Raw genomic sequence first — 19,192 nt, 5'->3', positions numbered from 1 at the left:
TTATCAACAATGACGATATTAGCAAAGGTCTAGTTTCCATTTACATCAGGTATATAATTTGAATACCCAAGTTTTATTATACAAGAACATACATGATTTTGCGTGATCTAATTGTTGAGCAGTACTGAAGTTTGTTTTCTTTTAATATTAAATGTTATTATTATTTTCAGACGGTCATGTACTAATCTACTGAAGAAAGCTTTTATTAGATCACTTGAGTCACTCGGATGACCTATTGCTTATGGTCTGCGTCTGTTGTTGTGCGATGTGCGTTAACTTCTTGGTAACCACCATTCCATATTGTTTTCAAATTTGGTATGAAAAATCTTTGGAACAAGGGGGTGGGGGTGGGCATAAATTGTAAACTTCAGGACTCCTATGCCTTAGGGATGGGACAAAAACTGCCAAAACTTTACCAATTTTCAAAAATAGTCTTCTCTACAATTGGACATCTTTAAGAGAAACTATATGCATTGTAAGATAGAGCAAATTGTAAATTTCGTGATCAAATTTCGTTTGGTCAAATGATGGTCCCGGGGGTAGGATGGGCCACAATAGGGGATCAAAGTTTTACATAGAAATATATAGGGACAATCTTTAAAAATCCTCTTCTTAAGAACCATTGAGCCAGAAGAGCTGACATTTACATGAAAGTTTCCTAACATAGTGTAGATTCATATTTGTTCAAATCAGAAGCACCAGAGGAAGGTTGGGTCCACAATTGGGGATCAAAGTTTTACATAGAAAGATATAGGGGAAGTCTTTAAAAAATTTGTTCTCAAGAACCCATTGGGCCAAAGAAGTTGACATTTACATGAAAGCTTTCTGACATAGTGCAGATTCAAGTTTGTAAAAATCATGGCCTCCAGGGGTAGGTTGTGGCTACAATAGGGACTAAAGTTTTACATGCAAATATATATGGAAAGTCTTCCGATATGGGCCAATGTGACTCAGGTGAGCGATGTGGCCCATGGGTGTTTAATATTTGGTATGTTTGATTTACTATCATATATTCACAACACCTTTCCTTGGTTGAAGCATATATATATATATATATATATATATATATATATATATATATATATACATGCCGCTAGGAGATTTGGTTCCGCAGGTCGTGAGTTCAACTCCGGGTAGGGGCGGAATTGGGTATCCAAATAAAGTGAAATTTTCTATATTAAATATTTCTGTGCTTTATATGTAGCTCCGTGAGGCCACGTCGAGCACTCTAGAAGATTATATCGGAGATTGATCCCACTATATATATATATATATATATATATATATAAAACACAGGAATAGCAATGAACTCTTAAATGAACATAATTGTCCTAAGTGAAGAAATATTTAATATGAAGCACAGAAAATTTCACTTCATTTGGATACCCACTTCCACCCCTACCCGGGGTTGAACTCACGACCTGCGGAACCAAATCTCCTAGCAGCATGTAACCAGCGCACCAGACCGCTCGACCATCTAGGCAAGTCATATATATATATATATATATATATATAGATATAGATAAATATATATACATATAGGTGTCTGTTGTGTGCCATATGTTTACTCTTTATGTTGCTCTTTAAAGATGATCCATGAAAATGTTTTTAAAAAACTATGAAAAATGGAAGGGGAGACATCAGTTTTAGTGTGCTAAAACAATTCTTCCTAGTTTTTATATGTGAAACATTTAAATAACATCTTTAGCGCTATTGATATTAAATTGAAACTAAATAGATATTTAGAAGTAGCTTATAGCCATTTACCAAAATTGTACATTTCATGATCCCAGGGGAAGAGTTTTGGTTCCAAGATGGGGCCGAAGTTATAGTGATTAGTTTCGTTTCTTTATCATTTGAAAGACTTCTTCTAAAATTTTGATTATTCTCTATAAAAAACTTAATCTAGGATAAACAGACGAGGATGAACCAAAATTGTTAATTTCCTAGCTACTACAGGGTTTTGATTCAAGTGTGGGTCAAACATGGTGATATAGTGTATATAACATATTCTGTAAAGTATTGCATCAGTATAGGGACCTTTGGAGGTATTCGTGTTTTTAAGAACACATCTTGTTTTATACTGCTGCTGAATATTTAGAATTTAGCTTAGATATTCATAACAGGAAATTCCGTGGGGATCCGGGTTAGAATAGGTCCTCAGTACCCCTTGCTTGTCGTAAGAGGCGACTATATAGGACGGTCCTTCGGATGAAACTACAAAAACCGAGGTCCCGCATCACAGCAGGTGTGGCATGATAAAGATCCCTCTCTGCTCAAAGGCGGTAAGCGCCGAACATAGGCCTCAATTTTGCAGCCGTTCACCGGCAGTGGTGAGATCTCCATATGAGTGAAAGATTCTCGAGAGGGACGTTAAACAATATTCAACCAATCAATCAATCATAACAGGAAAATTATTAGCTCTTGGAGCTAGTGATACTTTTAACTAAAATTCAGGTGACCGATAAGGTCTGTGGGCGACTTGTTTTTATATATTTTAAAATTAATTGTGCCATGAAATGATTTTATGCCCCATGTTAAAAGATTCAGGGATATAATCTAGTTTTTAGCTTGTTCATCTGTCTGTGCCAGTCGTGGTACCCAATGATTCTATACTTCACAAACGTGTGACCTTGTCATAGAGGTGGTCAATACATCGATGAAGGGATATGAATTACTAACAACATTTATCTATATATCTAATGATTTTTACCGAATGTTTGGTTTTAGATTCTAATTTCATCCATCAGCCGTTAGGACACATGTTGTGTTTGCCATGATTACTTAATGATTAAACTTGCTGCAAAAATGAAATATGTTCTTTGGAATGATACACTTGACATCTAAATTCCTAAATTCATGTATTGGTCTATAACATTTAAAATTTGAAATAATAGTTTTTAAATTTACTTGGCAGATATATTTTGGGACTCTCTACTCATTGATGTTGTTGAATTCACTTCCTCGCACACGCACACACGTGTACTGAAATTTGATTTGCTGATATTTAATTACATAGATCTCTCTCAGAGGTATATGGAATGATATTGAGATCATTATGGTACATACTACTAAAACCTACAACGTAAGATTAATGGTTGTGCTGATACTCACGTGAATGCGCGTATATCATGCGAGTGTATGTACGCGGATTGTTTTTGGTCTATACGTAATTTGGAGTCTCTGTTAATTGCTCATTTTTCGTTGAAACATTTTAAAATTTATCTTGTAGTCATTATATTTGGACTTGTAATGTATCAAACATGGTCAAATTACTCACCAGCACGTGTATTGAATTTTGAGTGGTTAATACTTAAATGTCTGTATATAACTGATTTCTTTAAGCACGAAATGGACTGAACTTTATCAAATAGTTATACATCCAGACACTTCAAGGACTGATATGGCCATTAAGTTAATGACAATGTACTGATACAAGTGACACCATTTGCTAAAAGGGGGAATATCTGTAACATTCCCGGTTACAATTAGTACTAGTTTTTTGTAGCTTTTTCATGAATTTTGACCCCAAGGCAGGGGTGCCCCTAAACTATACTATTGTAATTTTTTTTAAAAAGAATTTAACCTATCAAAATATTAGGGACAGGCCTTCCTTGAAGGACTAGCTTAAAGTCAAAGTCATGTCAAAATTAATTCGTGCTAAAATTGGGGGAAATGCTGTTTATAGGCCAACTTTGAGGGTTAATTTCAACATCTTATATAATAAATAAGTTCGAAATGAAAATATGAAAAATTCATGTACATATATGACAGAAAATAACTCAAAGAAACTTGCATATAACAATTTGACTAATGTTTCCGGAAAATTTAAAATTCTCCCGTATAGGTCTTTCTTTTGTTATCCTGAATTGATCAGTTGTATATATTTTTCTTTTCAGTTTGAAAACCTTATGGAAGATGTAAGTATTACATTGTAGCGTTCACAAAACATTGCAGGTAACATTGTATTTTAGCAGAAAAACCTTCGGATTAGAATTAGCAATTGTGAAACACAAAGTATTTTTGTGATAGTGATTTCAAGCTGTTTCTTTTGTAGGTTATCTTAGTCACTAAGGTGATAGATAAAATTTGCTATCCATTGTCGTTTGTCGTTTAAACTTTTGAACATGTTTTACCACTCAGAAACTGCATGGTTAATTTTCACAAAAATTGCTGCTGTAGAGTTTATCATTTGGGGTATAGAGGAACAACTTAAGGTCAGTAAAATCCACGGTCCCTGTCCTTTTGGAGTTGAAAATAGTATAGTACAGTTGCCCCCCTCCCCCCTCCCAATCTACACCTGGACATCTGGCATAAAATCTAGGTGCAAAGATACTGAGCATTAAAGCCTCTACCAAATTGTGAGATTTTAGCTAAAAAGTTTGTAAAATACTTGAGATTTTTCAAAAAACAATACTGTCTTGTGTATGAAAATCAAACAAAAAAAAAGTGAAACTTGCATGAGATTTTTGGTGACAGGTGATTCCAAGACTGCAACTCGGACATATACGTCTAAGTTGACAATTATATTGTTTATCATTCATAGCCAGACAAACTGAAATATTGTAATGCAAGCCAGAGTAAATTGTATATATGAAACTTTGTCCACAATTTAAACCTCCGTTACCTAAAAATTTACCTAAAATTCAATTGCTCATAATTTTTATTAGCGTAGCTTTTTATATACATGTACATTCTAAACTTTTATTTTGTGACTATTTAGCTCTCTTTTAGCAACAAGTTTGACAAGATAGAGTATAATACCAGATAATTTAAACCCCTAGTACGTCTTGACTTAGGACCGGATGTAGAACCACTGGGAGGTGACTGCGGACTAGAATCTCTGGCGCACCCTTTTTATTGGAGTTTGAACCTTTTGATAAACTACTAGCTTGAGATTTTGCTACAAAATTCTTCTTATGAGAGAGAGAGTATACGTATCTGAAATAACTGCGGCTTCCTCAAGAGTTCTCACATTCTTATCTTCTAAATGTGTTCTCAAATCTTCATGAACACACTCCTTAAACTTTTCTACTAGGATGAGTTGACAAAAGTTCTTGAAATTTTTATTTATTCTATTAGATCTCAACCATTGATCAAATAAATCTTTTTTCTCTAGTACATTCAACATATGTTTGATTGTAAATTTATTTGTAACTTCAGAACTTTTCTATACGTTTCGGGTACTAATTCATAAGGTTTTAAGGTCGCGGCCTTGACCTTGTCACCATCGATCATCATAATTCCTCAGATCTTAATGATTTGTAGTGTTTGTTTTTCAGGACACAGTACAAGATGAAGTGACAAGGTAAGGGAAGAGGAATCAAGAATTTAAAGAAAATATTCTACGTACCCCTCAACTTCATATTGGATCAAGAAAATTATGTTAAGGAAAAAGCAATCAATTAAGCTTTTCTGATCACTTTTTGTCCAGCCACTGTCCGTCCGTAAACTTTAATTTACATTTTCAAATTCTCCTGAACCGCTTCGCCAACTTCGACCAAACTTAGTGGCACAAAGCTTCCTTGGGTGAAGGGGGTTCAAGTTTGTTCAAATGAAGGGCCAGGTTGAAATTTACATGAAAGCTTCCTGACATAGTGCAGATTCAAGTTTGTTGAATTCATGCTTCCATGGGGGGAGGTTGGGGTCTTTGACAATAAGGTATCAAAGTTTTACATGCGATTATATTGGGGAAATATTTAAAAAATCTTCTTCTCAAGAGCTACTGGGTCAGAAAAGTTGAAAGAACAATGTACGATTGTGTACATAAAAAGGCCCAGAAAATTTCTGTTTTAGACGTGTATTGAATCAAGCTTGATCTGTGTTTTAAGTAATAAGAATATTCATGATATAAACTATATTCAGAGGTAAACTTTTAATAACAAGAGTCTAGATTTTTTTTTACGTCGTTGTGCATACTGCATACTATGACAGTTTGATTCATGCATATACGCGGGAGGTTGTCAGAACACGGACAATTACGGAATCCCTGAAATTACACACAAAACAGGGAAGAATCACGGACAATATTTTTAAAGTCACGGATTCACAGATACTATCTCAACTTCAATCAAAGTTATAGCTTATTTGATAGCATTATTGCTTCATGAATAAGACATTGGCGTCGGTGGCTTAGTGGTTAGGCCGTCAGACTCTCGACCGAAAGGTCGTGGGTTCGAGTCCTGGCCGCGGCAGGGCTGACGTTGTGTCCTTGAGAAAGGCACTTTACATAAATAACTCCACGCAAGTGTAAAAGGGTTACCTGGCTATAGACAGGGAAACGTATTGTTAGAATGTTAGTGCCCTAGCGCTTGTAATGGCAGCTTGCACTGTATGCTTCCTTGGAGCCTGAGAAAGTTTTAGATTGATATAAGGTCTGCTTGGGTAATAATGTACATTGATTATTGTAAAGCGCTTTCTGTCGGTAGACCACATGTTGTCCGCTCAATATCTTGAGAACCATTCACTTGATGATAATGATATTTCATATGTGGGTTGGTTATGAGTAGAAGAGGACCCCTATTGTTTTTCAGGTCAAAAGGTCAAGGGTCAATCTACTCTGGACATAGGAAAATAATGTCCGTTCAATATCTTGAGAACCCTTTGCTTGACAGACATCAAACTTGGTACACTGGTACATCTTCAGGAGAAGATGATCCCTATTGATTTTGAGGTCACATGTTTAAAGGTCAAGGGTCAACCTGGACATTGGAATATACTGTCCGCTCAATATCGTGAGAACCCTTTGCTTGACAGACATCAAACTTAGTACACTGGTACATCTTCAGGAGAAGATGACCCATATTGATTTTGAGGTCAAAAGTCAATTGTTGAACTGGACATAGTAATACATTGTCTCCTATATTTTAAGAATTATTTGCTTGATTGACACCAAACTTGGTACACTGGTACAGCATAAGGAGTAGATGACCCCTATTGATTTTTAGGTCACATTGTCAATTCACTTTTGACATAGGAAGATATTGTCTGCTCAATATTTTGAATTGATGATACTACTATCAATTAAATGATGTGTGTGTATAACCCTTTTCAGTTTTGTACCATGGGGGGCATATGTATTTTACAAACATCTCTTGTTCTAGTTTCTGTCAGCTTTTCCGTAGCTGTTTTAGTTTTATCCAATACAGTTTGGTTCTGAAATTTAGATTTTCCACCTCAGAGATTTGCTTCTTATAGATGCAGATGTATTTTCTTCATCTTTGATTGCAATTTAGATTTCTTCATGGGTTGAAGTTAGTTGATTGCTTTATTTCTCATATTCAGAGACAGTTTGTGTCTTAGTACCGTGTCCTGAGAATTTACCAGCATCTGAAAATTGCTTTGACTTCTCCACTACAGTTGCATTTGTATTTCCTGTTTCATTTACTGTCGCCTCCCCGTTATTTTCATCACAAGAAAAATTTCTATCCATTAACTTCAGAATGTAGAGAATTCATTAAACACTAAAATATGCAGCACACTTGGTTATAAAAAGGATATTAAAAGAAAACCTTAATGAACTATAGCAATATGAACATATTGTGCACATAAGTTTGGATTGATCATGTTATTTCAAAATAATCAGAAGAGTAATAATACTATTCAAAACTGTACATTGTATTCAAGGGTAATCAGACAATTTGCCATCTAGATATCCCATGCAACCGATAATGTTTAAAATACCCAGAAAAAAATATGAACTTGAGCAAACGTTTCTAACATAGATTTATTGTTTCCGTGTCTAGCAATTAGTTTTCAATTTTGCTAGCACTCATCATTGTTTATAAAATAAAATTATCAGCCTCTGATAAAAATTGGTGATTCTGCACATGAGTCGCTCTGACTCTGATATCAAATTTCATTTTCCACAGAATTCTGCTGCCAAGAGGTCACAAGTGCACATACTTCAAATTTTCACACATTTATACTATATACCCTGTTATTCTAATATTTTGTAAGTGTGCTTGCTACATTTTCATTTCTGGCTCATGAAACTGGGTTAGAAACCAACATGAAAGTTTTAATTGTGCCAAAATGTTGCGAGTGCTTTTACGGCCTTTTGACTCCATCTTATTTTACTTACGCCATTCTGGCACAAGCTCTTGCATTTCAAAATCACTTGAGACATAAGGTCATTAATGAATAACGTTTTACTTTTACAATATTCAAGTGCCATTGTTAAACTGAAATGTAAAGCATCATTTTAGCTACATGTACTTATTTTTCTGGAAATCTCAATTTTGACCAAAACTGCACTTACGACGTTCTGACTAATACTTCTCGATATAGCATAATGATAATAATATTAAAATTTATATTGTGCCTTTTATAAAACAAATTTAACCCTAAGGCGCTTTACAAGGGTAAAAAAGAGGAATGCAACAATAAAACAGAGTTAAATGAAGACAGTATGACATGTAAAATTATCAAAGTAATACACTATAGTTAAGATCGATAGCTAAAGATTATTAAAACAGTCACAGCTTACACATGTTAGACTCTACAGATTATTAAAACAGTCACAGCTTACACATGTTAGACTCTACAGATTATTAAAACAGTCACAGCCTACTCATGTTAGAATCTACAGATTATTAAAACAGTCACAGCTTACACATGTTAGACTCTACAGATTATTAAAACAGTCACAGCTTACACATGTTAGACTCTACAGATTATTAAAACAGTCACAGCTTACACATGTTTTTAATATATAAAAATGGGTTTTAAGGCGGTTTTGAAAATTTCAAGATATGTTGACTTCTTGATATCATCTGGAAAGTCATTCCAGAGATGTGCTGCAGCCCAGCTTAGTTGGCTTTGTTCGTTTTTATTTGTTCTGAGAAGACATGCGACTTTGATTCAGACCGTAATGGTCGACTTGGCTTATATTCATTTAAAATTATTTTTCTCAATAACAAAAGGGCCATGATTAATCATATTGATATGCAAGCATGTCCAGGTAGTGTAGATTCAAGTTTGAATAAATTTGGTCGGTGGGTGGGTAGGGGGATAGGTTGAGGACACAATATTTGGAATATGTAGTAAATATCTTTAAATATCTTACAGCAGGGCAATGAATACTCATATGCAACTGCGAAAAAGGTCCCGGATGCATTAGCACGTCAAAATGGGAAATCGGCGATAGAAATCTCTAAATGTTTGAAAGAAACTTAAGGAAAATACGGGACTTTCGAGATACGGATCTACTCTGATTTTTATCGTACATTAAACGTAATTAAAATGTAGGGCATGTCACTTCCAGATTACAATAACAACGATGTAAACAAGCATGGAATACTTCAATTGCTATCAAATTTCTGCATGAAAATGCCATCTTTCAAAAAAAGGAATCACTACAACCATTTATAGGAAAATGCATTTGATTGAATTATGTGAGTTAGCGAGGGAAATAAATCTAGGGAATATCTTGATCGGTAAGACTTCACGCCTTGCATCCAAGGATACGCGTCTTTGTCCTTCCATCTACTTTACGCCCAGGTACTAAGCACCAATAAGTGACTTGGATCATCATGGTAGGAGTGCGCAGTCACTTATTTGTGCTTAGTACGTGGGTGTAAATTAGATGGAAGGACAAAGGCGCATACGTTCCCTGAAACGTTCTACTTTCCCACTTGAACGGTGAACGCATTTTGAGCGAACGGTGAACGCACGCCGAGCGAACACTGAACGCGATTTCGTGAACGGTGAGCGCACGGTGAACGCAAACTGGTCTATTCATTCAGAATATTTCGGATTATTCCCTTGGATTGTAATTATTTTATAATCAGGTAGGGAATATACACTGTATCTATCTATCTATCTATCTAACAAAAGAAAATTTCTTATATGTACCTTGTTTACAGTATTACATGTACGGATACATATATACATGAAAGTAGAAAAAAAAAATTCTATGATGTTTAGAATTCTTGACGTTTTCATAAATCATGAATATTGGTGTATTACATTTTGGCTAACGATACATAGCATTTAATTTCTTAGTACATGAATGTATATATGTGATTTAAATAAAGAATTTACAGGTGTACATGCATGACTGCAAAATTTATGAGCGCGGTCGTTTGGATTACATGTAATTAAAAAAACATTCCTGAAAGGAGTCAAGGGTCCATTAGCCGTTTTTTAAAACAAATTTAAAGCATATCTTTTTAAAGTTGCATTTAATCTGTAATTGGGTATTCATGTATACAATTATATTTAAAAAACAAAACAGAACAAACAAACAAAATTAAAACAAAAAACCATTTCAGGTTTAGTATGATTTTATGCTTTTTTTTATTTATTATATATATATATATATATATATATATATATATATATATATATATATATATATATATAGGTATTTATTGTTCTTTGTTTTAGTTTGTTTTAATTGTTTTACCTGTAAAGCGCTTTAGGGTAATTGTCTTAATTAGATAAAGCGGTGTATACATGTAAAACTTATACGGTACCAATTTTGATGCACCAGATGCGCATTTCGACAAATAATGTCTCTTCAGTGATGCTCAACCGAAATGTTTGAAATCCAAAATAACAATGAAGTTTTAGAGCTATTATAGGGAAAAAACAGTGTGCCAAAAAAGTGTATATTGATAATAAATAATAATAAAGATATGTGCATTAAACAAACAACACGGGCGGTATACGTACTTTGTGTTGATACGTGAACGCTTTTAAATAGTATAAAAGGTTTATTCCCACGTAGATTTTGCGTAATTCACTTTATTGCAAATGCATAGTTATCAACCTGAGGAAATAATCCCAGAATTATTGTACATAGAAAATAAATAGTGTGACCATGAATTACACTTAGATTGTGCAATATTTATATTTTTTTATGCGAATAAAACTGTTTATTGTATTGAACTACACGTATATTAAATGTGGGGAAGAAATGTACGAGAAAAATTACATCTTTATATTAGAGACAAACGATACCAAAGTTTCAAATTTGGGGAAAGGAGTAAATACATTTATTGACAATGACTTTCATAAATGTATGCGTAAAATAATCAGAAATACTCGTCAGATCAATTTGACATTCGGGCATGAAAGTGCATTGAAATGTAGCATCTTTTTTTTTTTTAAGTATAAGGGAAAAATTGACTTGCCTAAACTTCTTGTCATGCGAGACAAAATTATGATAATAAATTGTGCTTTAGTCCGAACTTGAAAATTCTAAAATGATAATTCGGGGGGTGTTGGGGTGTTATTTATTAACTGAAACTGCCCAATTTTTAGCTCACCTGAGTTGAAAGCTCAAATGAGCTTTTCTGATCGCCTGTTGTCCGTCGTCTGTCTGTCTATAAACTTTTTACATATACGACTTCTTCTCCAGAATTACTGGGTCAATTTCAACCGAACTTGGCCAAAAGCATCCTTTGGTGAAGGGCTTTCAAGTTTGTTCAAATGAAGGACCATGCCCCTTTCAAAGGGGATATAATCACGAAAATGCAAAAATGGGGTGCATGGCGTCATTTAAAAATATTCTTCTCAAGAACCACTGGGCCAGAAAAGCTGAAACTTACATGAAAACTTCCTGACTTAGATCAGATTCAAGTTTGTTAAAATATTGGTCCCTGGGGGTAGGACGGAGCCACAATAGGGGATCAAATAGGGAATCAAAGTTTTACATACAGATATACAGGAAAAATCTTTTAAAATCTTCTCAAGAACCATTTGGCAAAAAAAGTTTACATGAAAGCTTCTGACATAGTGCAGATTCAAGTTTATTAAAATTATGGCCCCAAGGGATAGGATGGGGTCACAATAGGGGATCAAAGTTTTACATACAAATATATATAGAGAGAAAATCATTAAAAAACTTCCGAAGAATCATTGGGCCAGAAAAGTTTACATTTACATGAAATCTTCCTGACATAGTGCTGATTCAAGTTTGTTAACATCACGGACCCCAGAGGTAGGGTGGAGCCACAAGGGATCAAAGTTTAACATACAAATATAATGGGGAAATCTTTAAAAATCTTCTCAAGAACCACTGGACCAGAAAAGTTTACATTTACATTTGTACATGAAAGTCTCCTGGCATAGTGGAGATTGAAGTTAAACATGCATGTCCCCAGGGGTAGGTTGGGGCCACAATAGGTTTACATGCGAATATATAGGGAAACTCTTTAAGCACGAGTCAATGACTCATATGAGCGATGTGGCCTATGGGCCTTTTGTGCATGTACCAGCGCTCGTTCTTCGCTGCGTGTATATGTATAAGGGTTGAATTCATAACTGCAGGATCTTCTTATTTGCCTTGCTATGAAGATCGATCCTTTCACTTTGGTGTTCCGAATGACAGTGAACGGTGAACGTTTGGGGAATGCACGGTGAACGATTTGTGAACACAAAATTTTAAATGGAGAGCGCACGGTGAACGCACAATGAGCGAACGGAAAATGGTAAAGTAAACGTTTCAGGGACTGTAGCTAGCTACGTGTATATAGCTCTTTATGGACTGTCTACCAGCGAAACACCATTTGTATCTATGTCAACTTTGCCCTACAATTTGTTACTATCGCGTGACTACGATGTGTAAACGTCAATTCTAACAGGGTCATATGTCGCCAGGATGAGGTGCCGCTCTAAAAAACTTTTTTTTTCTTTGCCTTGCATTTAATATATTTATTACAAAAAGGCACAGATATTTTTTCATTTGTTTAATTTATATTAATATTTAATTTTTACGATTTCTTTGTCAATCCAATTTGAATGTACCACAGGCCTCTGAATGTCTATCAATACGTCGTAAGATGTGCATCATCGAAAACCCACGGTCGGTCGCACTTCTTTTACCTCAAGTGGGACACAACACCGATATTTTGAAGGTGTGTATCGGCTTCTATATGCGATTGGTCGTTTTACCATTCCTTATTGAAAGTAAAGCCCCTTATTTCCAGTGTTCGGGAGCAGAGAAAAACATGGCTTTCGAAGCGAAGAGTTTGACTACGTTTAAGTTGGACAATACACCGATCCACTGAAGTTCGTGACCTTATATTCTGACCAATGAAATGCGCTGAAAAAATAAGCTCCGCCCACCACCACGAGCCTCGGACAAACATCGGACATCCGCCATTGTTTTGTATAGTAAACACAGAAATGCATCGACCGATCATGCGTTAATAATACAGTGTGTACGTATCTTTTTGTATGAGGAATGATTAAACATTTTTCTTTGGAATCTGTAAATCACACAGTAGGTATCCAGACAAACTTAATGGAGCCAAATTCACGCCATTTCCATCAACGAAAGACAGACTTGCAGAAGTGTACATGCCGTTTATTGCCTTATGTCACAGGCCTCAAAATCAGCTAAATGTCCACAAAATAACCTAAATGTCCACAAAATAACGAAGACACGTATCTATGAACTCGGTAAGATGTTTGTTGTTTATTGTACTACGCAGACATTTATAATCCAGGCACATACATGTCGCATCTTTTTTCAGGGGGGAGGGGGGTGGGGGTGGTCACTGGCTGATACATATCTTCAATTTTTATGTACACTCTTTTTTACAACTGTCACAAAGGGGGGGGGGGGAGAGGAAGTGTATATCATAGCTGTAAAAAAGAAAGAAAAACTGTCATTGTAAGGGAAAAGGGGTCGATACGTTGTCACACTACACTGCACTGAGCATGCAAAGTTGTAAAACACATGCAACTAAAATCCAGTGTTTGCAGATCGAACTGTGCTTGTTAGCCATGGATTACATGACAATGACATTGGAATTAAATCATAAATTTGTATAAATGTATCAGTTAAACTTAGTAGCGAATGTTTCAACAAACCCTAAACGATGACCCTACCGAGATCTACTGAAAGCAAGTTTGTTTGGATCCGGGTTAAAATAGGTCCTCAGTACCCCTTGCTTATCGTAAGAGGCGACTAAATGGGGCGGTCCTTCGGATGAAACCGCAAAAAAATCGAGATCCCGTGTCACAGCAGGTGTGGCACGATAAAGATCCCTCTCTGCTCAATGGCCATAAGCGTCGAACATAGGCCTAAATTTTGCAGCCCTTCACCGGCAGTGGTGACGTCTCCTTACGAGTGAAATAATCTCGAGAGGGACTCCCGTGTGATGTTAAATAGGAGTAAATGCACCTGTCAGGATACATATGGAGAATAAAACCAATTCAAGAAATAACGAAACTGTTCAATATTATATACATTTTTTTAATTACTGAATTTCAAAGACCATAGATTTATTGAAGAAGCTTCAAAAAGCATCCTAATCTTATTAATTATAAATCTTGATGAAGAGACTAATACGGACATGATATTTGAAGAATAAATCCCTTCAATGGATTGTTGTCTGTTTGACTAAAGCCAGCCCCTACTAATTCACTTCGTTGTACAACGAAGTGAATCGATAGGGGTTGGCTTTAGTCAGACTGGATTGTTGTCAATCAATATGCTATTGCAACAAAAGATTTTTGTGAATAAATGTTGTTTGTTTATTGGCATTTATTGGGTTACGATTTTACAAACCCCTACATTCCAACCTAAACCAGTGGATATGGGTTATTTTATAGGTATGTAAATTTAACAGTATCCATACAACAAGAACTCGCAAAGAAAAGAAGAAAAAAAGGAGGACAGGACAATAAGAAAAAAATTGGCCACAATACCCTGGCTACATATGATATCCTTATACAAGTCTATTTTCGCAGCAAATAGTAGCAGTGGCAGTAGTAGATCAAGTTTAAGCATTTTAAATCATCAAGATTTGCATCAGGAATTTTATATGAATTAAATTTCGTAATGCCTTTCATCTCGAAGGTTCAAAATCATTAATGATTTTGATCGTTATATTGCTACATGTATTTTATTAAGATAAACGGAATTGCTAGTGAATGATATTGGTGTTTATTTATGATTCAGTTTTATTTTATTTGTGTACATAAACGAATTTCTTCTTTCTCGGAGTTGGTCGACTTTGAAAATACCATGCCAAAAGCATCCCTGGGTGAAGGGCTTTCAAGTTTATTCAAATGAAGGGCCATGCTCCCTTCAAAAAGGAGGTAATCACATAAATGCAAAATTAGGGTAGGGTCATTTAGAAGTCGTCTTCTAAGAACCACTGGGCCAGAGGAGCTGATATTTACATAAAAGCTTCCTGACATAGTGCAGATTCAAGTTTGTTCAGATCTTGGCTCCCGGGGTAGGATGGGGCCACAATAGGAGATCAAAGTTTTACATAGAAATATATAGGGAAAATCTTTTAAAATCTTCTTCTCAAGAACCAATGAGCCAGAAGAGATAAGATTTATACGAAAGCTTCCTGACATAGTGCAGATTCAAGTTTGTTCAAATCGTGGCCCTCGGTGGTAGGTTGGGGCCACAATGGGGGATCAAAGTTTTACATAGCAAAATATAGGGAAAATCTTCTTCTCAAGAACCAATGAGCGAGAAAAGCTGAGATTTACATAAACGCTTCCTGAAGTGCAGATTCAAGTTTGTTCAAATCATGACCCCGGGGGTAGGTTGGGGCCACAATAGGGGATCAAAGTTTTACATAGAAATATGTAGGAAAATCTTTAAAAATCTTCTACTCAAGAACCAATGAGCCTGAAGAGATAAGATTCATATGAAAGCTTCCTGCCATAGTGCAGATTCAAGTTTGTTCAAATCATGGCCCCCGGGGGTAGGTTGGGTCCACAATAGGGGATCAAAGTTTACATAGCAAAATATAGGGAACATCTTTAAATCTTCTCAAGAACCAATGAGCCGGAAGAGCTGACATTTACATGAAGCTTCTGACATAGTGAAGATTCAAGTTTGTTGAAACCATGGCCTCTGGTGTAGGTTGGGGCCACAATAGGGGATCAAAGTTTTACATAGAAATACGCGGGCTGTTTGATATGTAATTTGTATTGTACAACAGCGAGATAACGCTTTCAGGATTTCGCGGATGATGATACTCTTGAATAGCTCTATTCAATACCTTTCCAACGGTATAAACACGAGCCTTCAGCTCCATATACGTATAGTAATTTCAATAGAGCCAGTCGTTGACCACTGTTGTAAAAATTGTTGGGAAACGGGTTGAGAATATTGAAGAAATCAGTTCGCACAAAACTCGGTCATTCGGTAATTGCAGATTTTTACTGAATTGGGGGAAGTTTATGGGTCTGATAAGGTATCTTATGAGACAGTTTGTAGTTTGAGAAAGACATTTCTGACTGGCACAGAGTTTGTCAAAGGTGCAGGAAAATCAGGCCGACTCAAAAGTCAAGGAAATAATTTAAAGTGATGGCAGATACACGATTTGTGATATTGCCAAAGCTGTTGACATGTCGCTATCGCTGGTGTATTTCATTTTGAAGCGTATTTTGAAAGTACGAAAGGTTTCTGCCAGATGGATACCGCATACCAGGTACATTGACAGGTGACCAAAAAACGGGTACGAGTACAAACCGCTAAGCAATTGCTCAAAATGTATCCCAAATTCAATCAAAGACAATTTGCAAACATTGTTACTGGTGACGAAACATGGGTTCACTATTTCGAACCAGTAAGAAAAATTGGAAACAAAATAGATGTGTATAGCTAACTAAACACGGTAGAAGGCCTGTAGTTGCCAAAAGAACCATAAACACAAAGAAGGTTCTTTATTGCATATTCTTGTCATGTGATGGTGTAGCCGTACAAATTCCGGTGTCGAAGGGCAAAAGTGTTACAAGTCGGTATTACCGAGATGTTATACTAAAAAAGCTCAAGAAATATTATCATAAACTACGCCCTGTGTCAAGATTTAGGCATGTTCGTCTACTTCATGATAATGCTCCATCACATACATCTAAGCTTGTGAAGCAATTTTTGAAGTCGGAGAAGATTACCGTCTGCCACACCCACCATAGTCTCCAGATCTAGCGCCATGTGACTTTTTCATTTTTCCAAAACTTAAAAAGTTCTTGTTTGGTCGTCGTTATAAGTCCCGACAAGCCCTTGGCTCAGCCATCAGTCAGTGCCTCAGAGGTCTACCTAAATCCGCGTTCCTTGATGCATTTAAAATGGATTAGAGATTGAAATTATGTATTTCAAACCGCGGAGAATACTTTGAAGGGACGTAATGTTCATTTCACTATTTGAGTCGAATGCTTTTGAGATATCATAGAATACGCATTACATATCGAACAGCCCTCGTATATAGGAATTTAAAAAAAAAATCTTCTCAAGAACCACTGAGCCAGAAGAGCTTCCTGAGATAGTGCAGATTCAAGTTTGTTCAAACCATGGCTTCCGGGGATAGGTTGGGGCCACAATAGGGGATCAAAGTTTTGAATAGAAATATATAGAAAAAATCTTGTTCTCAAGAACCATTGGACCCAAGAAGTTGGCATTTACATGAAAGCTGTCTGACATAGTGCAGATTCAAGTTTGTTCAAATCATGGCCTCCAGGGGTAAGTTGGGGCTACAATAGGGACTATGGTTTTACATGCAAATATATATGGAAAGTCTTCCGATAATGGCCAAGGTGACTCAGGTGAGCGATGTGGACTATGGACCTCTTGTTGTTAATTTTAAGGGTTATTCTTGCTATTCTTTATACATGATAAAATCAATAAATAATAAGAAATAATTGATTTTTTTCTATGCACTTGTCTGTAAGTATAATGTCAAATCTACTACTTTTATTTTGTCACAAAGGGGTTGGGGGTCCGTCTAAACACACCCCTGTTTACATTGCTGTACAAAAAGTTTATACCAATGTATATGAGAACATGTTCCAGAGAGTGTATTGATCAAAATTATTCATAATACCATTGTGTAGGCTAGTGTAGTATAATTGTTGCTGTTCGTATTTTACAGAATAGTGAAATGCAGACAACTGCAATCTATTATGAGCCCAAGATTACTATAAATGTATATAGATCTAATGATTCAAAAGAGAAGAATGCGGGAGCACTCATTTTAACATCCAAATCTGAACACGCTTCAGTCTGTAAGTGGGTGATCATCACCTTATCAATTTACCGAAACGGTAATCATTACGATACGTTAACAAAAATTAATCAGTCTACTGACGAAGGAATGTAAATTATGGAATAAATGTATGAAAAACAAATCTCAACAGCCTGCTTGGCCAGAGCAATGAGAATTAAGCATTACAAAACCCGAGTGAGGATCGTCATCTTAACGCGTGGCCTGTCGATTTGATGTGATTTCTACGCTTTTGTGAGTGGAATGAAATAATTTGAAAGCATATAAATAAAAATGAATCAATAAAATCAACCCTTCTCCTTCACACGGGATGAAATGATGACCTTATAAAGTAATCTAACAAAAGTTTAACTTGGATTATCTCGAAAGCGTTTACAGTCGCCGCTATTGTTTACTTTCTTTGTCCAAGTCTCCGTTGTTGCTATGACGTAACCATGGTGGGCGGGGTTTATGCTGCGACAGTGGATCAGTGTATTACAAAGCTTTCAGCGAGATGCTTTATCTGCATCATTGCATTATTGAAATGCAGGGATGTGTTTGTGTCTTTAAAGACTGGGGAGGAAAGAGCCTGTGTTACTAAGCGTTTACTATTGCGTACAAGTCTATGTGCAGGTCTACATGTTCAGCACTCTACATGTCCAGCACTCGTAGTGTCGCTATTTTTAGGTCACCTGAGTCACTCAGGTGAGCTATTGCTATTGGTCTGCGTCCGTCATCGTGCGTCGTTCACCGTCCGTTAACAAGTTCTTCCTAGAAACTAATGGGCGAATCTTGACCAAATTCGGTATGTAACATCTGTAGGTAAAGGAAACAGGAAATTGTAAATTTCATGACCCCCCACCCTAATGGGCCTTAATTTTGGGGGTAAAAACTATAACATCCATGTATTTGTTTAAAAATCACACGTGTAAACAAAAAAAAACCAAAAAACAAAAAACAAAAACAAAAAACAACAACAACTAAATGCATAGTGATGTAGAGCAGGAAGGCCTCTACCAAAATTGTAAATTTCATGATCCCCAGGGTAGGGGTTCTGACCCCAGGGTGGAGCCAAACTTGGTATAAAGTGTTTATGTGTAAAACACTTAAATAACATCTTCTTTAATGTTATTGATGCTAAATTGAAACTAAATGGATATTTAGAAAAAGCAGTTTGTCCTTTACCTAAATTGTAAATTTGATGACCCCAGGGTTTGGGGTTTTGGTATCAG

The 19,192-nt window shown here is 35.9% G+C and overlaps 1 protein-coding gene across 1 annotated transcript in view; it reads left to right on the top strand.

The window, feature by feature from the left end:
• LOC125671031 (AP-1 complex-associated regulatory protein-like) overlaps window positions 1-19,192 on the top strand; it is an 87,364-nt gene that overhangs the window by 48,219 nt on the left and 19,953 nt on the right. Inside the window, exons 3-4 of the mRNA XM_048906517.2 lie at window positions 3,900-3,920; window positions 5,283-5,308. Of these exons, the coding sequence (XP_048762474.1) occupies window positions 3,900-3,920; window positions 5,283-5,308 (47 nt within the window). The remainder of the gene's footprint in view (window positions 1-3,899; window positions 3,921-5,282; window positions 5,309-19,192) is intronic.

Source organism: Ostrea edulis, chromosome 4 (genome assembly GCF_947568905.1).
Source record: "Ostrea edulis chromosome 4, xbOstEdul1.1, whole genome shotgun sequence".
Lineage (NCBI taxonomy): Eukaryota > Metazoa > Mollusca > Bivalvia > Ostreida > Ostreidae > Ostrea > Ostrea edulis.
Note: the sequence above shows the minus strand (reverse complement) of the source record. Positions and strands in the feature narration are given on the sequence as shown.